The sequence below is a fragment of the Struthio camelus genome, chromosome 9, assembly GCF_040807025.1.
Source record: "Struthio camelus isolate bStrCam1 chromosome 9, bStrCam1.hap1, whole genome shotgun sequence".
Lineage (NCBI taxonomy): Eukaryota > Metazoa > Chordata > Aves > Struthioniformes > Struthionidae > Struthio > Struthio camelus.
The window spans coordinates 14,984,920-15,011,531 of record NC_090950.1 but is presented as its reverse complement, the minus strand read 5'-3'; the positions used below and the strand labels follow the sequence as shown (position 1 = coordinate 15,011,531).

The 26,612-nt window shown below is 38.9% G+C and overlaps 1 protein-coding gene across 6 annotated transcripts in view; it reads left to right on the top strand.

Annotated features, from left to right (window-relative positions):
- TRIP12 (thyroid hormone receptor interactor 12) overlaps positions 1 to 26,612 on the top strand; it is a 78,991-nt gene that overhangs the window by 23,324 nt on the left and 29,055 nt on the right. For 4 of the 6 annotated variants that reach the window (XM_068955087.1, XM_068955088.1, XM_068955085.1 and 1 more), the window contains 12 exons: positions 3,016 to 3,162; positions 8,808 to 8,933; positions 9,957 to 10,756; positions 17,762 to 17,867; positions 19,147 to 19,283; positions 20,286 to 20,369; positions 21,842 to 21,937; positions 22,955 to 23,103; positions 24,690 to 24,725; positions 24,809 to 24,904; positions 25,321 to 25,413; positions 25,571 to 25,732. In XM_068955087.1, coding sequence (XP_068811188.1) covers positions 3,065 to 3,162; positions 8,808 to 8,933; positions 9,957 to 10,756; positions 17,762 to 17,867; positions 19,147 to 19,283; positions 20,286 to 20,369; positions 21,842 to 21,937; positions 22,955 to 23,103; positions 24,690 to 24,725; positions 24,809 to 24,904; positions 25,321 to 25,413; positions 25,571 to 25,732 — 1,983 coding nt within the window. In that variant the 5' untranslated portion in view covers positions 3,016 to 3,064. The remainder of the gene's footprint in view (positions 1 to 3,015; positions 3,163 to 8,807; positions 8,934 to 9,956; positions 10,757 to 17,761; positions 17,868 to 19,146; positions 19,284 to 20,285; positions 20,370 to 21,841; positions 21,938 to 22,954; positions 23,104 to 24,689; positions 24,726 to 24,808; positions 24,905 to 25,320; positions 25,414 to 25,570; positions 25,733 to 26,612) is intronic. The other 2 variants (XM_068955090.1, XM_068955089.1) reach the window with 1 other exon arrangement.

The window sequence follows — 26,612 nt, the reverse complement described above, 5'->3', positions numbered from 1 at the left end:
GTGCAGGCCCCTGAAGAACATTGTGCTACCAAGACTCTTATTTAAAAGAACTTCAAAGCCAGTTCTAGAGCTGATCCAAATGGATTAAGGAAGAGAGCCTGTTGTAGTGCTTGGATTTACTCATTCTCTCTTCTGCATCATAGCCTACATCCAGTTCATTATCCTTTACAGAGTACTTTATGGTGGTGAAAGGTGATACAGATTTGTTCCACAGTTTTGTCTCTTTCCTCTGTTGCCTTCCAAGATACAGGATAGTGTTGATCACTTCCCATCAGCTTTTCCAGGAGAGAAAAGGTAAACAAAAGGCTTCTATTGCAAGCTGAGGGGAGGGGGTTGTATCTTGTTCTTGTGGAACCTTTCCAAGTACTGTGGTAGCTATACAACTTGTAGCTGTAAAACTTGTAATAGGTATGTTTGTTAGGCCTTGCTACTACAGGAATTAATTCACGTTGCTTCTCTTTAAAATACCAAAACCAACTCTTTGGTAGTGGCAATCAAGCAGTGGTCACTAAAACTCAGTTGTAACATGTCTTCAGAAGATATGATGGGGATTTATTTGAAATGCTGGTTTATAGAGTTGATCCTCCATCTGAAATGATTTTACTTACGAGGAGAACACCTGTGGGTCCGTGCACTGGCATCGTTAGTTAGGAATATGGAGCAGCTCCTTGAGTTTAGGTATCTAAAGAGGAGAGGGGGGGGAAAAAAAGCCAATCCAGCATTATATATGAAGGCAAATCGGGAATCGTGTGGTAACTGAGTGTTTTAGTGTAGTGTGGTGAGAGATCTGAATAGAGAGGACTAACTGGACATCATCCTGCCTTGGCAGATTCTGTACAGGACAGCTGTCATTGCTGTTTCCTGTGCAGCTGAATAGCTTGCATATGACAATGCTCTCTGCAGCATAACTCAAGCCTGGACTACGTAAAAAGTCACTATTACCCACAGAACAATATTAAATGGAAGTTTCCCTAGACAGATCCAGTATTTCAGGTGTCATGTTTTTTTCTGGTTACTCTTCAGGTGTGTTGAGGATCCCATGGTACTGATCCTAGCTGGGAAAGCATGAGGCTGACATAGTAGAGCTCTAGAGTGAGTGTTGCTCTTTGCAGAATGAATCCTTGTGGAATGCGCATTCTTTTTATGGCCGGTATACTGGGATGAGAGGCAGTCAGATTTCCAAATAATATTAAGACGTCATCCTATGTATTCTAGATTAAGGGGCAACAATTCCGTTCGCAGTTGTGGCCGCCTGTAAAATCTCAGCAGTTCTGTTGTTGTGCATTTTCCCTTCATCAGTACTTGACAGTGCCTGTGATTGACTTTGCCTAGACCCTGTAGGTAGCACTACAACCTCAGTCGGCTTTTGGCTCGGTTAATACTGTGCTAGTTGTCTTGCATTTGTGCTGCACTCTGAAGAGAACACTGCCACTTGAACGCTCCTCAACCTGACCAGTCTGGGTGCAAGCTGGTGCACCCCTCAGATCTTGTGGAGCAAACTATTTTGTTTTGTTATAAACCTTTCTGTGGAGCCAAGAACTTTTAGTACTAGGTGGTATCATTACAGGGTAACAAGACTGAATCTAGGCTACCGGAAGCCTGGCTGCTTAATTTCTTGTACCGTGCAGGTGTCTTGATTGTATCCATGTTCCTATCAGTGTTGTACAAGGTATGTAGTACAACTAAACCAACTTCAATGCTTAGTTTTCTGTGACCTACAGTAAAATAGAACAACTTAAGATATTGTATGTGAGTCTGGGTGTTTTTTTTTTTTTTTTCTTCTCACTTTTGCTCCTTTTTGGTAACTCCTTTCAGAGGAGCAGACAATTACAGTCTGTAAAGCATTATCTGGCTGTAGTGACAATGCCAGGAGTCCAGAGTTATTTCACTGGAGGCATTAACATTTGAACTGAGCCTTAGGTATTTATCTGCAGCTGAAATGTTGTTAAAAATTATTTGGCAAACTTCTTTCTTACTGTGCTGTAGATCTTACAGATACTGAATCAGCATGTGGACTATTGTAGTCTAAAAAAACTCAGTGTTTTCCCTTGTTGTGGCTTTTTTTACCTGCAAATATCTCTGCCTCCCTCCCTCTCTCTCTTTTTAAACTTGATTCTACACATAATTAAAAACAGAAAAACTGGATTTGCTGATCGTAGCTCTATGCTTTTTGTTTGAAAATAGCAATTTAGGACAAGATACAGAAATTATTTCTCTTCACTGGAGTGATTAAGTGAGGCTCAGGCTTGAAAAGCCTGTGGTTGAGGCATTATGGTTGTGTTCCATAAATGACTACCAAAACAATATCTGTAGAATTCCAGAATTCTCACAGTAATTCTGTGAAATATTCCAGAAGTAGTAATGCAAGGCCATCATACTGATTTCTTGCAGTAATTGTGCAAGTTCATTAATTCTTTGGTCTAAAACAGTAAGCTTTTTCCCCACTAATTAGGCACCTATGACTGCTAATGTCTTATTCTTAGTTATATCTCTTTTCTGAAATTATTATTATTATTTTTTTTAAACACAGATAGAAGTTGTATAAGAAAGCAAGCTTCTTTAAAAGTACAGTAGTTAGGTTACTTCTTTAATCCTGTGTATACTGCTGGCAATTCCTGAAACTGAGATTGTCATTTTCCTCTCTGAAAGTTACTGGTTGTGTATCAAGCATTGACTTTTAGTAATTAGTGTGTTTTTGATAAATATTGACAAACAGTTTCTCCTAAATTGCATTTATATGGTCTCTTAGATAAAACAATTATAGAAGTCTACCAGGAAAGAAACAGTGCAAGTAATATGTGTGCCTTATATACTTAAAAGCTCGTTTGCTGTCTATTGAGATAAATACCCTTCATAAGAAGCTCACTTTGTAAAGAAAGACTTAGTTTTTTCCAAGATTTTTTTTTGTCTTCCATTTTTTGTGTAAACTGTGGCATTTTACATTTGTCTCTTGAGATATAGCTATGAGTCTTCATGCTGCATGTCTCACGTGACTATATCTCTTTTGTCTTTCAGTGAATGATAGTGTCTAGAAAGGGTATGTCCCTTCAGGAGAGAGGTGCCAATGTCCAACCGGCCTAATAACAATCCAGGGGGGTCACTGCGACGTTCACAGAGGAACACTGCTGGGGCCCAGCCACAAGACGACGCAGTAGGAGGAAGGTATGATTATTATCTACGAGTGTATTTTAACGTATAAAAAACAAAGCTGATATGATCTAGGTAGAGAATTAAATTTTCTTCCTTTAAATCCAAGCACTGAAATTTGAGTAAAAAACCTTCTTTTCCCTCAAATGCTACCTGTGGTGGTGTTTCATGGCCTGAAAGCATGCATGGCCTGAACATGCATTATAATATCTTAAAAGATCTGTGGGGAAAAGTGTGACTGAGCTATAGCGTGCAAATTGCAGTTAATAACATTCTTTCCCCTCTTTCCTGCCCAATAACAAAAATTTGTGTGTGGGGGTGGGGAACTGTGGTCCCTGAAATACCAGGAAAATCTGTGTCCCTTTTGGAGAAGACTAAATAACTAGCTTCCTTCTGTTCCCTTGCACTGTATGTTAATTGTGTTCAGCTTTTGAATAATTCAAGAACAATAGGCTTGTCATCCCTTAATATATTCATACTAGTGAGCAAGTGGACCAAATTGTATTTTTTTTCTGTAAGTAGTTGCATCTATAGTGCAGAACAAAGTAGAGCCTTGCAACTTTCCTGTGGATACTGACTGTGTAATTCCTGATAGGCCAATTCAGGAAGTAAGAGTCTTCATGTAATGGAGGACTATGTGGATGCCTGTTCTGTAATTTAGTTAAAATATTAGTCTACTGAAGAAAGATTATGGTATCGTTGTAGGCAGCACCTGTCTGTGTATTATTTCTATTTCTTCCAGGGTATTACTGGTGGAGTTTTTTGAATATGTGCTTTTTAGGGCTTGGCTCTTCTGGTATAAGAGAACTAGAATGCTGCAGGACAGTGACACAGAAAAGTTTCCTCCATGAAGGATTCAAACTCTTCCTCTAACATATGAAGAAGACATGGTGTATTTGTTACTAGGTTAAAGTGTAACTGAGAACAGGGTCACTATTGGATGGGTGAAAGATGTTAGCTGTTCTCCTAAGGAACCTCAAGGTAAATAGTTCAATAGGCAGATAGACAGCTTTGCTTTTTCTAAACTAATCTATACCACACAAATGGAAAAATAGATAATGGTAATGTAGATTACAAACGTGGCTTCTGTCCTTTCCTCCTTTAGCTCAAAGAGGGAGGGAAATGACTGCCTTAGGTGCTTGATTGTTTTGCAGGCTAGCATTGTTTCTGGAGCATATTCCTCCTTTAACATGTTGCCTGCCTTAGCATGGTGAACCCTTCATCCTGTTCTGCATATTCGGTGTTTTCTTAACCAGAATGAATATTCTGGCTTATATTATTCCTAACAACTTCTCTTCTGCCCTGAATTTGACGTGGGGTGGATAACGTACCATCTAGAATAAAGAGTTGAGAGGCAAGTTCTTTGGGGATGAGGTAGGGGATTCTGATATGTACTGTTTCTTCAAATTCTGTAGCAGAATGCCAGGGAGAAGTTCTATGATGAAGCAGGCAGAAATTGAAGAGTTTTAGGGCTAGTACTATTTTCTTACAATAAAGTTCCTTATCCAGTGTTTTGGTGCCTTCTTGTGATCCGTTACTTGTGCTATCATTCACTGATTCAAGAAGCAAATTGTTTTAAGTGATTGGAGCTCTTCCATCCCTCCCCAGATTGGTGGCACTCATTGTCACTTTCTTAATATTGTGTCTTCGTTATCACCATATATTTTGAAGACTTGTGACCTTGTGACTTAAATTCCTATGAGGCCATAGACTGTTTCCAAGCCACTGGCATTTACTTCAAATGGGAGCATTCTGAAAGTGGTATTGAGGTGCACAAGATCTCTTCTGAAGGTGGTGCAAATAACTGTTCCCTTCAGTTACAAGCAATGCTTCGGGGTATTGTTGGTGTGGAGGGATGGAAGTGGTTCTGTGTACCAGAACCATGTACTAGTAATGCAAAATACACGTTTATCTCCCCAAAAAACATGGGGAAAAAAGTGTTTTAAGTAGGATATCAATTTGACAGGAATGACCGTCATGCTGTTACAGTTGTGTATGAACATCTGATACTTCAGCTACACTTTAAGCTTTCAGAATACAATAAATACTTATGTCTGTATGTTTTGTATTGGAGACTACAGGAGAAAACAGAGGTCCTTTATAAGCTCTATAGTGGACACTAATGTAAGAACAGGATATGGAATAAATCTTAGACTGACCTTTTTCAAGCATTCAAACAAGAATAATGTTTTTGGACAGGTGTACTCCTTTTGTTCTGAAAGAATTTGTTTTAGGACCAGTCTTGGTAATGTGTTGTTAACTTGTTAATCTTTTACCTGAGATTTGTGTAAAAACTAAATCTAATGTTTAAATGTAAATTGGATTGTTCATCCTTTTTAGTAGTACCATTTAGAAATGTTACATTTTAACTTGTGTGTGTGTGTGTATATATATACATATATATATATATATAATATATATGTATGTTTTTAACAACACATCACACTTTTGTCTATGTAGGCTGAATCCTTTAACAGAATACTGACAGTTGGAGTGTGGAATAGGGTTGGAAAGACAGGTGGAGTATTTCTGAAGAGAGAAGGTAGTTTATTTGATCTGTGCTATTGCTTTTTATTCCACTTTTGACAGTGCTGAAAAGGTTTGTGTGTGTTGGTTTGTGTGTGGGTGGTTTTTTTTTTTTTTTTAAAGACTTGGGAGTATTTAATGCTTCACTTTGAGCTACTGATGAACATGATTTAGATGAAACTTTTCTTTTTGCTCATGCACTAACTTCAAAGGGTGTGTGTGTGTGTGTATGTATGTATATTTTTAGTGTGTACAGAGTAACTCTTTGAGGGCAGGTTCTAGTTGGTTCTGTATGGCTCTGCTAAGAAAGGCTGAAGGCTGGCCGTTTCCAAAAGACTGCTTGCATAAACACTGCAAAAGAAATGATGGGTCTAGTGAAGTGTGTTACTTTAAACTGGATGTCTGCCTGTGAATTTAAACGTGCAGCAGTGCATAGCTCCCTCCAGCTGAGTGAGGTCTTGGTGTAGGTTGTAAAACTGTCATCTTAAGGTGTGGAAACAGCACTTGAAGGTGCAGCAAGCTCTCACTCTTCCTGGACCTGTACCTCACAATGCAAATGAACAAACACAAGTAAATACTTCTCTCTTTGTTCCTCATCATTAGCGAGAAAATACTCGTTGCTGGAAAACTTGTTCAAATGCAGCTCCTGAATGAATGACACGTTAATTGAAAAGTATAGCGAGCTTTAACTGGATAACTTGAGAGCTAAAAGCCTTGAATTATGGGCAAAAGTACAGAGAGCTTACAGTCTTTAACAGGAATAACTAATCTTCCAGCACTTATTTCTCCAAACCTTATTCTTGTTTCTAGCTCATCAGACCCATTTTAACTAACTCTGTGTGCAAGTTAACTCTTAACAAGATTTTATAAGCAAGCTGTCACAGCCTTACTACAAGCTGGGGCAATGATATTTGTTCGTTGGGGTATGGTTCCTTTAACTGTATCCTGTAGTCTCTCCAAATTGACAGTTTATTTGCCGTCATATAAATCTTAGAGGAGGGGAGTGAATGTAATACTCCTTTTGTTTAACCACCATGCTACTGCATGTGCAGTTGCTGTTGCCTAGTGTGCCCTCTCCTTGCCACACATGGGAGGTGAATGATTAAGCTCGTAGAATGAGAAGTGAGAGCACAGTAGACCCAAACAAACAAAAAACCTCTTGAGTTTTGACTCTCCATTTGTTATGTTTCCAGTGTAACCTTTCTGACCTGATTATAAGTGCTATTGCTGCTGATGGTTTGATAAAGAGAATAAAGTAAATGCAAGTAGTTTACACAATACAGAATTCCACATCCCTGCTGTACAGGTAGGGCTGTAGCTTTATCTGTGGACGCTGATGGGACAGCGTGCTTGCAGAACTTGTAAGAACCCAAAGGGAAGGGCTTAAAGGTGGAGGGGTGAAGCCTGGAACAAGCTGAAAATCTTCAGTGTGTGATTTAAACACTTGATGTTTTGGCATATTGCTTCTACTATTTCTTACTTGAAAAGATTTTTAATCGTTTGTGTTCTGTGAGTACTTAAAGCATGAGGTTGAATCCAGTTCTAATTACAACAAAACTCAAACCTTAAAGGGAAAATAACTTTTTAGAATATACTTCAGAATAAATGAATGCTGATCAGTTAGCTTACGTAAAAATCTGTTTCCTGCCAAGTGTAAATTATGTAATAACTTCTGTTACTCCTGTAATAAAAACATTTCAAGGGGAAAATTAAATTTCATGCCTTTTGTTGGAAAAATAAAAATCGAAACAGTCAGGATTAGATGAAACGTTCCCAAGTTTACCTTGATGGAGTGTATTATGAGCTTAAGATTTAACTTTTGCATTTATTTGATTTGATTTTGATAATAAAGATTCTCTAGCATGAGAAACGAAGGCAAATGGCTGCAGTATGGAGAAGATGCAGTTTAAATTCATCTTTTCAGAGTTCTGAAAAGAACTCTTTCAGAGTTCAAAGATAATTGCAAAGCTGAACTCAAAGGACTAAAGTTAATGATGTAATCACTGATTCTTTGATAATAACCAATGCTTGCTTAACTTTGACACCTTGCTTTTTCCAGCATTAATACTAGGATAGTTTGTATGAGGTTTGGTAAAGGTTGGCGGTGCTTAAGACATCCTGCATGGGTAGGATTTGTGAGCTATAAAGTTCTCCTGGTTACAGCTGAGTCAAAAGTTTATCTAGGGAAGCTCGAGTGAGATGTCCCTTCTCTCAGCGAGTATTTATACTGTGCTGTTTTAAATGCTGATGAGCTATCCCTTCTGAGTCTTGCAGATGGTAATAGCTATTGGTTTTGAAAATAGACATGGAATATGTGAATGTAACATACTACTACACTATAAATAAATTTAAAGTTTTCTTTTGTCTTCCAGTCAGAGCTTATACAGTAAACCACTGTTTGCACGCAGCTGAAAGCTTCTTGAAGAACTCTCATAGCTTATCTATGTGAAACTCATTCCTTTCTCTGACATCACAGGTTTCCTGTCTCATCTGACTACCTTCAGCAGTAGCATGCATTTCTGCATTCCTCTTACCTCAGTATTGCTAAACAGCTCTCAGTCCATTGGGCTGGTGGAGTTGCAGACATAAAATATCTGGCAAGGTTGAGCCTTCCCACAGAGTGGAATTGGTTGCATTCCCATTTAAGTGTTTGCTCTTCAGTTTAAGAAGAATCGAAGAGACCAACTTGTAAACGCTTTTAACTGGATTCAGTCTTAATGCATGGAATCTTGAGGTTGATGAATATGTATCTTTTTAAAAGTTGTCTCCTTGACAGGTGCTCTAATATTGTGCCTTATCATGCTAGCAAACATTTAATGCCTAAGGGATTAATTGAGTAAGCTTGCGCAACAGAAATGTGAGGATTATCTGCTCTTCAGGTGTAAGAAAATGTATGACTTATTTTAAATGTGTAAATAATAGCGTGCTTTAAAATTAGTTACATTGGTAGTGATTTATGACGAAGCTAAGTGATTCTTTTGAAATACTGCCTTAACATAAGGGGTTGTTGTGGAAAAAACTGAAGTTTTAGTTAAACTAGTATTTGTAAACACTCCAAAAAAAAATTCCGCCTACAGGTTTGTATCTGTATTTCAGAATCCTGATAGCTTTCTGTTTTGACTTTCTGCTGACAGGTCACATTTAGGGCAGGCAAAACATAAGGCACATAGCCCTCCTGAGAGTAGAAAATCTATTTCAAAGACACCCAAAGTGCAGTCTAATACTACTACTGAGCAGTCCAAGGGACACTTTTCTAAAAGGTAATTGTGCTTCATATTCATATGTTAACAAGTGCGCTTCACAACTGTATGTAATATATCTAGTTATATGGAGTTCTTATGTGTGACTAATAGTTTTTAAACTAATCTGGGCGCAGCATTCGGTGGATGTATTTGTGTTTTGCATTTTGTGTGTGTGTTGTACTTCTAATTCACCAACTAAGAGTATCCCCTCAGTGATGGGAGGGATTGAATTCTACATAACTAGTCCTGGAATACTCAGAGGTTCTCTCTTGCCTCCTACCTGTTGGAGGAAGATGGCCCAAGTAGTTCTGAGTGATATCCTATATTAATAGAAACCTGTAATCTAAAATATGCCTGCATTCAGGGTAATCATCTTGGTCACATTTTATCTGCTCTCTATATGTCTTTGGTACTTACACACTGAAACAGTCTTCTATCATGTAAAAGAGAATTTTGCCCTTTTTGTGTATGATTAATTACCATCATTTCAACATAAGAGATAAGATCGAGGCTTTCATTTATTTTTAAAAAAAGCCTTCCTTGAACTAGAATCCGGTTATGACTAGTTATGCATTACTGAACACTTTTTGCTCTCTTGTGGAGCTTATATTCTTAAGCATTTAGTAGTTTCGTGGCCTGAAGGTTGCTTTTTTTTGTCATTTTAACTAGTTCTACATGTCTGTGAAAATTTGAAAATAGTGAAACCTACCCAAGTCATCTCATCTTCCTTTTCTTTTTTAAAGAGCAATGTACTATGCTTTTATTTTGCTGCTATTGTAGTTTTCACACTAGCAAAGCGTGAAAACTATAACTAGCAAAGTTGTTTTTTTTGTTGTTGTTTTGCACTGAAATCTGCAAAGTGACTGTTCTCATATAAGCATGTTTTTTTCTTGTTTGGGTGTAAACTTAATAGTGGACAGAGTTTGTTACTTGCAGTTTCCCTTACTATTAGAGAATCCCCATATTTATCTTGCAAAAATGTTGCAGTGGTGTCAGGTTTCTTGAGTTCAACGCTAATGCTGTTCCTGCTTACCTCTGCAGAGGCTGTAGTTCATCTGCTGTTATAATACCACAACAAGAAGATCCAGAAAGAGTCAGTACTTCAGAAAAGCAAAAAACGGGGCAAGTGCCTAAGAAAGACAATTCTCGTGGAGTTAAACGCAGTGCTAGTCCAGATTACAGCAGGACCAATTCTCCTAGCTCTGCTAAAAAACCCAAAGCACTTCAGCACACTGAAACTTCCTTGGAGACTAGCAAGCCACATACTAAATCTAAGAAGAGACACTTAGACCAAGAACAACTGAAGTGTACACAATTGCCCTCAACAAGCAAGGCTCACACCAGAAAGGGTGGAGCTGCTGGTAGCTCCCGAAGTCAGAAAAGGAAAAGGACAGAGAGTCCATCTTGTGTAAAGAGTGCTTCAGCAGTTGAATCAACTGGCGCTGAAGAGAGATCAGCAAAACCCTCCAAGCTGGCTTCAAAATCGGTGACCTCAGCCAAAGCTGGGTGTAGCACCATCACTGATTCTTCTTCTTCAGCTTCCACATCCTCCTCCTCTTCTGCTGTTGCCTCTGCTTCCTCCACTGTTCCTCAGGGTGCCAGAGTAAAACAGGGAAAGGACCAGAATAAGGCTAGACGTTCCCGTTCTGCATCCAGTCCCAGTCCAAGAAGGAGTAGCAGGGATAAAGAACAGAGTAAAACAGGTGGCTCTTCAAAGTTTGACTGGGCTGCTCGCTTCAGCCCAAAAGTTAGCCTGCCTAAAACAAAACTGTCTCTACCAGGCTCTTCCAAGTCGGAGACATCGAAACCTGGACCTTCAGGACTACAGGCTAAACTAGCAAGTAAGTTAAAGATATTTGCTTGGTTTTGTGGAAGAATAAGCATATATGTCTGAAAATGAAATCTTCTAAACAAATACCTGTGGTGTTTTCAGGCTTCACGGTGTTTTCTTAGGGTTAAGATAACTTTTAGTGTGTGTATTCTACAGAGCCTTTAAGTAAAGCTGTGAATGAGACTACTTACAGCTGAAGCAAGTGACTTAAGTACATGGACTGTACTCTGTGGATTTAAGTTGCATCTCTATCTTGCATATCAATTTTTATAGTAAAATATATAAGATACTTGGATGCTATTGTGATGAAGAAATATATTTAAAAAAAAACCTTTTTGATTATATTCACTTTTCTCAGTTTTTTTCTATTATTATTTCTTCAATTTTCTATCCCAAAGCGGGAGTTATGGATGCTGAAACACAAGTAGAAATACGTGGTTTCTTATTTTGAGCCTGCTTTCCTGCTTCTTTTCTTTATTGTGTTTAGGACCTCTGATGTTGATTTAAGAGCAGTAATCTGCAGCACTAGTTTTAAAAGTACCTGGAGGTTTAGTATCATTTTTGTCTTTTTAATTGTTATTATAAAACATGCCCTCTCTGTGGTGCTGAGTTTAAATAGGATGTACCCAGCTTGGACATTATCATTAAAGAGTATAGGCTGTTTCCAAGTAGAGCCCCTGCTCGTTAGTGTGCAGATATGCATGTAGCACTGTTCCCTTGAAGAATATTTGTCTAAACTCCATAGTTCATAAGAATGCACTACACTGCCTTTGTGTACTGCAATATTTATTCATAGCACGTATTCTTACTGTAGGAAGTTGAACTCCTAAGCTGCTTACTGTTGCTCCTGTACTTGGGCATGATCGTGAGTCGCCTGTTCCAACTGGGGCGTGTTTATAGCTAATACTAATGGCAGGAAATAAACAAGAGGAACTTGATGTCTTCCTGTATAATCAAAATAGATTTAATTGACCTAACAGACTTGTTCTGGATAATTTGCATGACTGGAGTATTGGTTCTAGGATAAGCTAACCTAATTCAGGAAGGAAGGTATTGGAGAAGAGGAAAGGGGTCGCTCTCCTGCATGTCGAGGCTTTATCTTGCATGCTCCGTGGTCCAAAAGTGGATGGGGTGGTGGGTTCCTGAGAAGGAACTCTGAACTGGCACAGTGTGAAGTGAGTAGGGAGGAACTAAGCAAGAACAGGGCTGACCAACAAGTTCTTAGCTAAGTCTATCTCTGAGTTATGAGCAACTTTTTGTCAGAGGAAATTATGCTCCTCCCTGTTGCTGTTTCTCGTTTCCAAGTGAACAATGAGAAGGTGAAGACAGAAGGTAGCTTCTTTGACTGTTCACACCTGCCAGCAAGGAGCGAGAAGGGCAGAATAGCACAACGGGATTCTAAAGTAAATCTAAGGTGGGGGTATCAGTGACTTGAAAAACAAGCCTAAATTGAGAATACAAGCCTAAATTATCCCCCCAATGAGTGTACTGAGAAGCCCGCTTGACTTGCTTTAGTTCTTTGGCAACCTGAAAGTCAGCTTGTGCAAAAATATAGAACTAGATTGAACTAAGACATTTAAGTATGACACAAAGCCAAGTAAATGGGGACTGTAGGTATGTGTGTATGTATACATGTAAAAATCACTGGGAATGAGTCATTCTGGACTCATTAGATGCTTAAAAAAAAAAAGTTGCTTTCTCTAGATGACACACCAGTTTGAAGGGAAAAAAGAACGATGACACACCAGTTTGAAAGGAAAAAAAGTACTAACAGGTGATACTTGGAAGTCTAAAATGTCTAATACCTCTGCATTTTGTTGTAGATCACAGCAAAAGTTATTCCAATAGCTACTACATCAGTGATCAAACAACAAAAGTTGATCCTTTTATAAAAAAGGTATCTTGTCTATCATACAACTTCAGTAATGGAAAAAAATATTGGGACTACTATTTAGTACTTCGAATAATTTAAGAAAATACAGAAGTTGAATGATTTTGAGAAGTGTCTAGAAAATACTTAAGAAAGAAGAAATCGTTAAGGTAGATGTTTTGGAAGGACGGAAGGGTCAGGTTAAACTTTTTCTGTGGGATGCTAATGCCCTTTGTGGGTAAGGGAGCAGAAGCAGGTGATTTTTTTCATTGATGATAATTATGAATTATTAGTAGTTATGGTCTTGGAAGAAAAGCTAGAAGAGCTGAGGTGACTTACTCCACAGAAAAGAAGAATGAGGAGAAACAGGAGCCTTGCAGGAGCCTTTCACATATTAGAGGAGAGTATACCAAGGTTTCTTTTGTCCTATCCTTGCTAGATAAATGATGGGTGTTAAGTACAACCAAGGTGACTCAAAAGTTTTCAGCTACACAGCAGTCTAATCTTAGGGGGTAACTGAGCAGTGACATCATTGAATAAAGGCTTGTAAATTTGGAAGGAGTAAAACCAGACTAGAGTGAAGACCCCCCCCCCCCAACCTCTTTTTATGGCTAAATATGAGGATTGGGGGGAGGAAGGAGGGGGGAGTAAGTTTTGTTTTACTCTCTTTTGATCTGGCACTGTATTTTGTAGGGCCTTCTTAAATATTGCAAATCAGGTCAACTCACTGTTTATGTAACAATATTAAAAAATATATAATTATGCCTGCGTTATTAGGGAAGCCTCCACATACTCTTTCTTGTGTAGTGTTCCTGTGGTCCTTAAATAGGAAGAAGCTGGCAATGGTGGTTGAATCAGTGCTGAGAGCAGGGTGACCGTTAGGGTAGCTGTTGGTGACTGCGCGCTTCAGCCTGATGCTTGGGAGGGTTTTTTGGAGTTGTTAGGATATACTGGAAAGCTATATGAAGGTGATAATAGAGCGTAAATGTAGTATAACTCTGATTTGAAGGAGCTTGGGAGAGGTGAGGGAGAGAAGAATCTGAACATAGCTCTGAATTAGTTTGTTTGAGGTTGTGGGTGACTGGGATGTGCTGTAGTGAAGGGTGCTGTGTGTGTGATGGTCATAGAGCTGTGGACTGGTGGGCTGAGGAAATAAGACTACTGTGCTGGAGATAAGAGGTTGAACTGTGGTGATGGGCTGTATGGGGCTATAATCTAGAGCTGGGGATGTCTGGATTGGTACTGGGATGGATGAAGAGAGTGGGGAGAGGGGAGTATTAGAATGATCTTGCCTTCCCCTTTTCGCCCCACCTTTATTACTTGAGGAAAGCAACCCAAGACAGGAGCCAGGCTGAAGTCTAAACTTCTAATCCTAACAAGTAAATCTCTGCTGATCTATTTTTTTTTCTGAATTGCAAACAAAAGGCTGTTGGTATTATGGGCTGTTAGTCTGACTAACCTTGTTTCGACTTGGGTAACACACTCATGCTGTTAAAATCAGTGAATGCGGTACAGCTGCATTTGGAACTAGTTTACTTCCTACAGCAAAAATACCTTTTAAAAAACGATGACCGGTAAACACATTGAAATATGAAGGTGTTCTTAGGACTTCTTAATTTTGATTTCTGTTAGGCTGCACTGGTTCTCGTTTTGCCTGTTTGGATCTTCTCCTTCAGATTCAGTAACAGGAGTGTTTGGCATGCAAATAAGATGATGTCAGAGCGTATGCAATATGTCCACTTGCCATTAATAAGGAAACCCATAGCTCTACTCTAATTCAGAAGTTTATGTGTAAATTTTTTGCAGTGATTGAATATGAATTGCTTAAACCTAATTTGCTTTCAGTTTATTGGAAGTCCATCTCTGTTCATATCTTCTAGCCCTTTGAAACTGATCTTTTAATGATAGCTCTGTATATACAGAAACAGTGCTGGGTAAATAACTTCACCTCAAACTAATTTTGCAAAAAGCCCTTGCTCTCTGTGTATGGCAGCATGACTGGTGCTTCCCTTTGTCCAACAGTTGCAGGGCATCTTTAATCCCATCGCTCTGAACACTGATTGTGCCTTATTTACCAGCTCAGGCTAGGGCTGTTTTCTTCCTGCAGCTTTTAGAGGCGCAGGACTAACTCCCAGTGAGGAGGCCTCGCTGGCGGTTTGTTACGGTGAAGAATGAACTTTGACAGCAGTGTGAACGAAGGGAAGAAGGCTCAGTTCCATGCTGAAGTATTTAGCAGCCCTGCTCTTACAACACTGGGAAGACTCAAAGGATTCGCAAAAGATGCGGGTAGTAAGATTGACTTAAGCCTTTTCAAACAATGAACTTCAAGGGCAGAGAGTGTTTACGAACAGCAGGAAGGCAGCAAGCTCTGGAAAAAAAAAATCTTTCATCACTTCCTTTTTAACCTTTGAAATGAATAGAGGGAGGTGGAAGCGCATATGTGCCCTGGTAGGTGCATCAGAGGTAGAGAAATGCCGACTTGGGAGAAGAGAAACAAAGAAAAAGATCTGACGAGTCAAATGTTCTCAATTAGTAGTAGGAGAACATTAACTCGGGTCTGGGTGTTCAGGCTGAGACATCTTTTAAGTTGCCACTTAGGTTACTGGCGGATGAGCTGTAGTAACTCCTTACGTTCTCACTAACTCTTACCTAGGTAACTCAGTTTAAGGAGATGGCTCAAATAATTTGATGCCTCTTATAGAAAAAGACAGCCCATTTCATAGCCTTGTTGTCCTGCTGTTTCGTTGTGTCTATACACATCTGACCCTTGCTGAGCCAGTTCAGCTCACCAAACTGGCGGAATATTAATTCAACAAAAAATGAGTAATTTTGCGCATCAAGGGGTCAGGTTGAGGGTAGTAAAGCAGGAGTGACCGTACCTTTAAACAACAGTAAGCTGTTAAGCTACCTCTGCTGTCTTGTGAAACCTTTGCCCTTAGTTTAAATCCTATTTTAATTTAAGCCCGTTTTATTTCACTTACAACAGAAGCGTCTCACTGTCTGTTACTTAGCTGATAGGAACTAGAGTAATGTGTAAGTTTGACTATGTGAAACAGAGTACCCGGAGATTTGAAACAGTAAGTGGCAGGTTTACATAAAGAATTTGTGCATATGCACACACTTTCAGGTGAGCTCTATTGCGACAGGGCGAATTTTTTTTTCTTTCTTTCAGACATAAAGCAAAAGTACACCTCGCTTCTAGAATTTTACTGTACTGTTTTACAGAAAAGTAGTGTAATTGGTACTTAAATGTTTACCATTCCAGATGTTCATCTGTTTTGTCTGTGGAGTAATACTGTGCTATAATTGAAATGATAGTTAAAGTATGCATTTTGTGTTGTAAAATGTAACTGGCTATAAGGAGAGAGTTTTGTTGCGTCTGTGCACTTCCAGTACTTGAGTAGATAGTCATGGTATGGGATCTTGCTGCTACCATTTCAAACTGCTTTTTGTCTTGTATCTCCCTGTAATTCTTATCACCCCTCGACCCATAAGGCAAGAGACTTACTGTGCCTAAAAAGGGCTGGAGTCATCGCCTGTTTCTGCTGCAGCAACTTGCGCTGGAGTTGATGATTTGAAAACATGTTAGTAGAAATGCCGCTGGTATATTTCTGAGAAAAGTGTTCAGTATTTTTGTTTGTGTTTACAGACCATCTAAAAACTAAAGATGATGGCTTTCTTCAGGTCAGTGCTTGGTTAGTTGGCTTCTTAAGGTTGTGGAGTTTCTTGAGTTAATAAGCTAGATACATAATTCAGTACGTGAATTTTGAGTTATCCCTCATTTGTATGGAACTTAATGCTGCATGCAGTTAATGTATTCCTTGATCCAATCCAGTATTGTTTGACCTAGCTCTTCTCTCTGTCCCCCTTCTGTTAAATATCCGATCCAGAACTGCGTGGTAGTCTCATCCCAAAGTGCTGCAACTCGGCATTCTTGGATTTTTGTTTTGTCTTTAGAGTAAGAAAATTAAGCACAGTAACTATCAATCTGGCTTCTTTTAAAGTGCTGCATGCCTAAGTATGTTTTCTTCTGCTTTCTTACCAGAAGAGGGCAGAATGACACAACTTTCTCATCCTTTCAAAATCATTTACATCTGTTGTAATAATATGTGGTGCAAGTCGGGTGTTCTGGGACTTTTTCTTTTCTCTCTTTAAATGCGAGGGAGGCAGGGACTGAAATGTAAGATTGAATCTGATAGAGATTTTGAATGTTTCATGCTTAAATGGTCAACCTTCATGTCTGGAAGCTATATTTTGGGGTATTTCAGCCTGGTAATAGGATTGTTCATCACTTGAAAATCTTGTATTGCAGAATTTTTATGTATTTGACCCACCTGGTTCTGTGGTGGGAGATGCCATCGCAATGGTGGCTTCCTGACTCGGAGCACGTTAACGTCAGTTGTGTCAGTTCTCAACAGTGCAAATATTTTTAACTTAAAACTTGAGAACTTCTATCCCACAGTTAAGCGATGCTTGGTTAGTTACCTAAAGCGACATTATGACAGGGATGGGGGCTGAAGGGGTATAGTTAAAATAAGAACACAAAGAGTACCTGTTACAGATCTCTGAACACCAGCAGTTCTTGACTCACGGAGGGGGGCCTGCTTTGGTTTTAAGGCAGGTTTGAATGAGCTGTAGTAATGTGGATCAAACTGACTGTGATTAAAATAATGATTCTGTTGGTGAAGACGATTATTACGTTTACTTTGCACAGATTTACTTGAGGTGGGAGAGAACAGATTTGACATTCGCCCCTCAATATAGTTTCTCTTTCTCTCTCCGACTCAAAACTAAAACTGCTTTTTGTCTTAGGTGTGTTGAATGTCAGCATGTGGAAATAGGAAACTTGCATCCCATAACGTAGTACCTCTTTAGCATGAAAAAGATTTCCAAGCTGTAGAGTAAAGGTTAGGAAAAGGTGTCCAAGTAACAACTTGGAGGTTAGTAGTAGTTAACTCGAAATAGTGACTAAAAGAAGAAGTATCTAAATCTTTCCCTTACAGGTGCAGCAGTTCAAAATGAGGTGGCTAAAAGAGCTGATGTCAGCTCATACAGTTTTTATGTAGAAGTTGTTGCCTTTCATTTCCTCGTAGAACTGTTATGCATTTGAAGACTTACTCTCCTAATTCGTTACATGTTACTTAGGTCTACGAAAATCTACAAAGAAGCGCAGTGAATCACCACCTGCTGAGCTCCCCAGTTTGCGGCGGAGCACACGGCAAAAGACCACGGGCTCCTGTGCTAGCACCAGGTAAAACAGATGAGAATGAAGTGTGGTTGCTGCAGCAGATTGCTCATATTTTTGTGTGTGAAATTAACTATGCGTAGCTCTTACTTTGGTATTGGAGAAGCAGCTGCAGCTTTACAGGCCTGCTGAGTGGCTGTGATGTACGCAGACATCGTGGATATGCGTAGAATTTGTTACCACCAGCCTTTCCTCAATTCCCCCGGTTCAGGGGGTGAGGTCGGGTAGAGGAAGAAATGGCCAAAACTAATATCTCAAGTTCAAATAATCCTTTCCTTAGTGAGAGAGTGTTTAAAGATAGTAGAGATTAAATACTAAGAGATACAGAAATCTAAACTACGTTAGTCAATTTTATTATTTGTAATATATTTTGAGAAATAAAAAGGTCTTTATGGTGTCACACAGGAGACCGTTTAATGGTGTATATTTCCAAGCTGACTCTGCTTGTCATCGGTTGCCTCTGAACAGCTGATATTAAAAATATTTAGTACATGATATGTCATCTGATGCAGGGGGAAAAAAGTCTTGAATTAATACTTTTAAAAGTCCAGTAGATTAAAGGGGAGTGAGGAGTAAATGCATCCTGTGATGAAAAGCAAGAAGTACTTGTGGCTGTATATATTTTGACACTAGATTTATGAAGCCTAACAAGCTTCCCCCTCCCCCCCGTTCCTCAACTAGATTAGTAGTTTCAGTACAACTTCTTGTCCCTCTTTCATGCCTTAAAAAGCTCCTGAAGTCTGATCCTGTTGTCAAATGTGCACTTGAATTTAATGTCTTTGTAGGCGTGTGTTTTTGTAGTGATGACAGTTGTAATGCTTAAAAAGCAAACTTTAAAAGCCCCGTACCCTCCGACTTGCTCTGGCACTGAAAACTGAGCTGATCATCAGGATTCTCTTTGTGCCTTTCAGTTGTTTAACACTCTTATAGAAAGAAAACTACTGTGTCATCAAAATACTTATGAGAAGTGCACGTGATTTGTAGCTAACAGTTGTTTTAATGTTGATCATCTTGACTTTTATATTTTAGTAGGCTGCCTTGTCTTGAAGGGTGTTATGTGAGGACATAGCTATAGTGCATTAATACAGCCAAACCACTGATAGTGCAGGAGTTGGAGGGTAAAGGGGAGTTGGAGAAGTTTGTGAAGACTGATTCTAATGCACGTTTGTGGGTTTGTGCACCTTTATGGTAAAGATCTATGCAAATGTATATAACTCTTTTGAATAGTTTTGCATTATTAAGTCTTAGTTTGTAACTCCTAAACCTTTGTTTTTTGACTCTTTAGTCGGCGAGGCTCTGGCCTGGGCAAAAGAGGAGCAGCTGAAGCTCGCCGACAAGAGAAGATGGCTGATCCGGATAACAATCAGGATGGTGTTAACTCTTCAGCTGCACGTACAGATGAGGCTCCCCAGGGGGCTGCAGGTAAGAAGAAATGCCAACTGCAGCATTGTAGCATATTTTCTGATACGTGTCTGTTCTGATACAACTTCTTAGCATTGTAAAATACTTAAGTGTATTACGTTCTGGGAGAAAACCATGATTTAAATTGGTACTGCTTTTGGAAGCTTATTGAATGAGAGAACCTTTACATTCGAATCTGCTCTCTTAGACATCTGGTACAAGTTTGAATTATGCTATTTCATAGCTGCCAAGCTGTTTCCAATAAAGCAGACCTGGAAAGGAGGCTGCCTGAAAACTAAACTAATTTCAGCTGATGCTACATAAATTACCGTAGTGTCAACTGAAGAGAAAGACCAAATTATTCAGATTGTAGAAGACATGCGTTTACTTGTAAAAGCTCTTTTGTAACTACTAGAAAGTATTTTAAGGTTCTGATAATTCTCTGCTGAAACTGGTAGCCTATCTGTACTGGAGGAATTTGTCACTGAGTTAAGAAACATATCCTTACTTGCGCTTGAGTGTCTTATCCCTCAGTCGTATTATTACGTAGTACTTAAATTTATCATCTGGTCCTGATCATCAATGAGTTCAAAGGAGCTTTTCTAAAATTCTGTTGGATTGTAGAAAACATCAATGTTCTGCTCTTAAAATGAGCTACATCACTGCAATAAGTTGAAATCAACTGAAACAAAGTGCAGCACAATGCTGGAAAAAGTTCTTAACATATGAAAAAAATCTATCTATATATATATATATAAAATATATATATATGAAAGGTAGTTTGCTGACCTAGTTATTTTTCATTATCTTGGGTTGATCGGGCCTTTCTCCTTTTTTGGAAAGGACTAGAGCAGAACACAGGCATTGGTTTATTTGGAGTGACAATTTTACGGAAGTGTAATTGCAGCAATATTAAGTGCAGAGTATTTTAACAACCGTTTTTCTTAATGCTGGAGTTGATGGGGAATTTTGTAGCTTTACAGGTACTTCAACACTTGCTAATCATAATCTTATTTCTTCTAGCTTCTAGTTCTGTTGCTGGGGCTGTAGGTATGACAACCTCTGGAGAAAGCGAGTCAGATGACTCAGAAATGGGAAGGCTACAAGGTATGAAAGTGGATATTTACAATTTTGTTGCGTGTTGGTGTGGCTATTTTCAGGGTCCAACAAGTTCTGTATGATTGAGATCATATATATATATAGCTGGAAACCTGCAGCTTGTCTCTGTCAGTGAATGTGATGCTTTGCTTACTGTAGTTCTTCTGAAGTATGGAGTTACAAGCTCTGATTCACTAAAGATGCAAGAACTTGGATATAATGTCTGGAGGGGCAGTGTAGTGTAAGGACTCATTTAGTAGTGTAATACACTTCATGTATGCTTGATCACTTCTTTTTTTTTTTTCCCCCCCTTCCCCTCTAGGATGAGATGAGGGGAAAGAATTAGGAACTCAGTCCTGTTAAATGTGTAAGCTAGTTTGCGAATATGAAAATATTTCTTTATAAGAATAAACTTTCAATTTTCAGGCCTGATTAGACCTGCTGTTACTTTACCTACTTCTGGTTAATACTTTTTGTGCTTGTCATTGATACCCATGTTGCTATAAGCTTTGCCTGAACAAAATTTGAATGTTCTTAAAATGCTCACTTTTGTGCTTGCAATGTAGAAGGATTCAGGTCTCTCATAGTCTGAGAGTTCAGACGGATATAAACTCAGTCTGCATGTCATGCAACTGTTTGAATGATTTTGCCCCTATAGTGCAGAGAGCTCTGAGATCATCCCTTACAAATGATAGATTTGGGATAGTCTTAATCTTTAACATGGAAATGCTGGAAATGAGTGCTTGAATCACTACCAGTTCACTTGGTTATAGGTCATCTGTAAGCATAGATGTGCATTAGGAATTTTGAGCTAAGTTGTTTTTTATTTTTAATTCTTATTTAGGTTGATCAGCAGTGTTCAGACTTGCTACAATTAAAAATCAGGATCACCCAGTTAACCATCTAGCCAAAGTAGAGGAAGACCATTTTAAACATACTTCCCAGCAGTCTTAATACCTGGCAAAGTTCTCTTCCCCCCCCTCCCCCCCCCCCATCAGCAAATAAAGCTGTGAATCTTTTTTGTGTCCTCTCAGAGTAATTATGCTACCCGCTCGATTCCCATAATAAGCAGTTTTTTGTTCACTGGAAATGTGAAGATAAGTTTAATCTATTTTACTATTGTTTGAGTTCAGTTTTGAAATTGCAGCTTAGTATGTCTGGTATTCTAGATCTAGACTTCTGGTATCAGTTTAGTAGTCTAGATTTGTTCTGTGAAATACACAACTTCCAGAAACTTGGTGGGTGACTTCTTAAATTCTATGGGCCTGAATACCCTGGTATAAATAAATAAAAAGAGGTCCCGAAAGGTGGTCTTTTTGATGCCTTCGGAAATCTAGGTAGATGCAGTAACCTAATCCTAATTCCTCTTTCCTAGAGTATCAAAATTCTTGTAGCCTGAAATTGTAGCTTCGTTGAATTTAAGCTTTTGAAAAACTATGTAGAAGCTTTGACAATGGTTGTTATCCTCTGTTTGCTTTTAGCTCTATTAGAGGCTAGGGGTCTTCCTCCTCACCTGTTTGGCCCTCTTGGTCCTCGGATGTCGCAGCTCTTCCACAGGACAATTGGAAGTGGAGCTAGTAAGCAAAGTTTGTCTAATTTGACTTAATTCTTTCCACTTCCAGGCTAGGAGAATTCAGACCTACTTAATCCTAGTATCTATATTAGCTACATATCTTATTATAAATGGTGTACATGTTGGAGATTTCCATGCCACCATAGTGGTAGACCACTAGTCAGTCATATTAATTTGCTTCTCTTCCTATATGGAAGAGAAATTTGCTTTAGCCCTATTTCTTATCTATTTTTTTTTTTTTTTTTTTGGACATCTTAACATTTCTATCTAGGTGGGGAAGGGAGGGTTCTTTCCCTTCTACCTCTTCCTTCTCTCTCCCTTTCTGGGCTTACTTTGCATGATGGGCTCCTTAACAAAAGACCCCCCCACCCCAACCCCTTGTTTTTTTTGCTAGCTTTAAGTCAGTGCATAAGCTAGCTTAAAGCTGTTAGGGTGTGCCAGTTCCTAAGGCACATTGGTCATAGTTTTGAAGTGTCTTGGCTGTCTAGCAGAGATTTTCTTGCAGACAGTGTGTCAGTGTGAACGTCAGTCCTTACTCTTGTTCTACCATATCTGTATCATGCAGCTGGATAAGATGTGTGCTTTCCAGTCTAAGTCCTTTTGGCTTCCAGGAGAGCCAAAGGCAGCCTGTTGCACTGCCTGCCAAGAAGGAAGGGGTCTAATGGGTACTCAGTGTGCTGTATTATCCAGGGAGAGTGTGGGGGGCTGTTGAAGGCCTTAGCTTTATAAAGATGAAGATGTGTGGGTTCTGTCACCTGCTGTAGGCTGGCACGATGCTATGGTGAGCGGAGTGTGGTGAGCTCCCTATGCTGACCAGTCCGCACCAGAAAGGCAGCAAAGAATGAGGTTTGGTCTCCCTTCTTCCTTCCCTTTTTTATGGCTGAGGAAGGAAGTGAAACTACAAATACAGAGGAGAGCAAACTATCCCTGGTCTTCCATTCTGGCAGAAATACAACAGTTGCCTTGAATATTTACGTCTTCTAGTATGTCTTTTTCTAATATCTTTTCCCCCAATACCTAGGTTCTAAAGCCCAACAGCTTCTACAAGGTCTCCAAGCCACTGATGAAAGTCAGCAACTGCAGGCAGTGATTGAGATGTGCCAGCTGTTGGTCATGGGAAATGAAGAAACATTAGGAGGATTTCCAGTCAAGAGTGTTGTACCAGCTTTGGTAAAGATTAAATCTTATGTTTCTACTGGAAGTCATGATGTTCCAGTCAATATTTTGCTTAAATCAAATATTCTTAACTTCAAGAGGTATTTGTTGGTCTGTTTGCTTGTAGCTGGAGGTAACATTGAGAGGTGCTATATACAAGATTTTTTTTCCTCCCTTTTTCAACGTAGTTCTTCATGCACAGTTTTTAAAACATGAATTTTCATCTATTAAAGAAGAGCTAATAATGTGAATGGGTATATAGAAAATGTTGTGACTTCTTACTGCTCCTGCAAATACATAGAAGGGGTCTGTTTCAACACTATAAGGAGGAGTGTGCTGTGTGATACTTCCTAGTAAAAACTCACCTGGCATCTGCCCTAATTTCTTCCACAGCTTTCTTGCTCTACGGTCTGCCAATACTATGTCTTTCCTTGCTCACAGCAATGTATTATTTCCTGGCCTGCTATTTAGTATCTGTAAATATTTTTGTGTTTTGTTTTTGTCTAAATAAGTCATATAATGCTGTATAGAAATATTTTTTATTTATTTTTGGGATCCGTTTGGTTAGTACTGGCCTAAAAAGCATAAATACTTAGAGTAGAAAGAGTTCCTGTTCTCCTTTCTCACTTGTATAGTTTTCAGGGCAGTAGTCTGTGGGTGTCGTCAGTGATTCTTTAAGAGTATAAAGACATGGAACTTGGAGCTCCCCTTAAAGAGCCCTTAGGTTGCACCTTAGACTCAATGGCCAGCAGCTTCTTTTTCCTCCTGTGGTAGGAATTGGAGGATACGAGTAAAACGATCCTTGCTGTGTGTGTTGGTAGTAGTTTCCACTTGGGGGAACTTAAAAATTTAAGTTTCAATACAAACTGCAGCAAGTAGTCCAATGTGAACAGAAGTAGGATTGCAAACTTAAAAACCAAGCACTGTCCACAAATGAGCAGAAGTTGCAGCTCACTGCATGTTTAATCAGAAAAATGGCAAAATCTGTAGGCTTTGTGACGTGTGGGCCTGTTAGAGGGATTTAAACAACGCAGTGACTTTAGTTTAATGTAATCTTTTGTATGACTTTGGATACTGTGGTGAGAATAACAGAAGCGCTTTAAGAGAATAAAGAAAATCCTACTCTGTAAACATCACATGCTTGTCAGGATGCGAGTGGCTCTTGTAAAAGACACGATCCAGGAGAATAATGTGTAGAAGAATTGTGCCTTCTTCCACAGTATTCACCCAGGTTAATTTCTTTTAAAATGTGATCATGCCTTTATGTTACTCCAGCAAATGAACAATTTGCCTCTAACCAAAAAATGCCTCTAACCAAAAAAAAAAAAAGCTGTTCTGATACATAGCCTATGCTGTGTAATTTGAGTAATGTTATGTGAATTGAGTGGTATATTTCGCAATTAAATATATGCCTAAAAAAAAAAAAAGTGTTCTCTGGTTTTTGAGGTCATACTTTGCTCAAAAAATAGGTAGTTGCTCTCTTGAAATCGTTATTGAAGTTAATCTTGGGTCAAAAGCTGTGGTAATGTTTTTCCTTTATTTATGTTGATATCTTGATACTTTGCTAATTAAGGAATAACTGCTTTTTTTTTTAATAACAGATAACATTGCTGCAGATGGAGCACAACTTTGACATTGTAAGTGACTTGTAGTATAGAAGAAATTTCTTGAAGGAGAAAAGTGTGTCATCTGAACTTAAATTTCTCCATATATTTCATAGATGAACCATGCTTGTCGGGCCTTAACGTACATGATGGAAGCACTTCCCAGGTCATCTGCTGTAGTAGTGGATGCAATTCCTGTCTTCTTGGAAAAGGTAAAATGAATTGCAAAAGTATTTATTTAAAGACAAAATTTTTCTGAAAAACATTCTGACCTCAGGATTATCCTTAAAACAGTTGCTTTTTCCATAGCTTACAAGATAGTGCATAGTCCACGATAAGCTTTTTAAAACAGGTTTACTCCTTGTTCATGCTCTTACTGAAAAGCACTGTCTGATTCACAGAGAACTTGGTCTAACTTGTGTTGCAAAGAGTAATGTATACAAACTGCAGGCTTTTGAACTAGCTACACAGCTGATCTAGCCTTGAATTGGCTACTTTGGCTGCAAGTAGAGTGCAGCTGCATTAGCCTGTGTCTCACTACAGGCTAACTGTCCCAGTGTTAATGAAGATAGTTTCTCTTACAAACTGGTTTAGCAAATAAGCTACAAATTTTCTTGTTTTATTCTAGCTGCAAGTTATTCAGTGCATTGATGTGGCAGAGCAGGCACTGACAGCCCTGGAGATGTTATCACGCAGACATAGTAAAGCTATTCTGCAGGCAGTAAGTACAGAAAAAGAAGAAAGCGTTTGTATCTCTGTCAGATCTATACCTTGGTGATCTATAATTTCTCTGAATTAAGATAATTACAGTCCTTAATTTCTGTAATTTTAGCAATGCTGAGAATGAAAATGTTTGTTTGCCTGTTTATCTGTTACAGGGTGGGTTGGCAGACTGCTTGCTGTATCTGGAATTCTTCAGCATAAATGCACAGAGGAACGCACTAGCTATTGCTGCTAACTGCTGCCAGAGTATAACACCTGATGAGTTTCACTTTGTAGCAGACTCTTTGCCACTGCTTACACAAAGGCTAACCCATCAGGTAAGAGGTTCTTACGGAAACAGTAAGTCTTTGGTTTGACCTAAATGTAGTATAAAGTTGCCTCCAGGTATCTTGTTCTTATTGTGTATTACTTGCATTTGCCACTACAATGAATTATCTGATAAATGTCTTAAAATTTCTGTACCGTTAAGTCATGTTATTCTGACGTACATGCAGATTCCTTGTTGTTGTGAACACGCTTCATTCATGACAGCCCTGTTAATTTGAATTTTGAGCATGAATAATAGTGGTTTTGTAGTCTTTACTTACTACTTACCGTTAAGAAGAAACCCAATAGCATTGCTGTTCTTTTTTTCTTAACAAATGAGCTAAAGTTTTCCCCTACTCTTAAACTAGGTAAAGCTGCTTCAGTGTCAGTTAAGCTTACATGTTTTCTGGCAACTGGCCTTTTGGGAAGTTTGGATGCTTCTTAGAAGGAAAGCTCCTACTCTTGCACAATAGTTTGGTTTGAAATGTTGAATCCTAAACTATGAGGCTCTAAAGATCTGCCTATCCTGCAGTGATTCTATGTTCGTAAATGAGCACTCATAATGACTATTGCACCCGAAGAGGTCCAGATTTGGACATACTGCTTGGTTGGCAAATCCCTCTTGAAGAGAATCAAGGTGAGAAAGGAGAAATGAATTTTTTTTCTTTAATGGCTAAAACTAAATGAAAGCCTCCAGGGAAGCTTTTTGTATGTTCTTGTGATGTTCTTAATTCTGCTAATGTTGTCTTGCTAAGAGACTGTTTAAGTCTTTGAGGCAGCTTCATGGAAGTCAAATGTGTCAGCTTTAGATGATGCTTTGGAAAGGCTAGGGAGTGCTATTTTCAGCAGTAGCAAGGTGGGTACTGCCTGCTGCCCTCTGAAGAGAGGCTA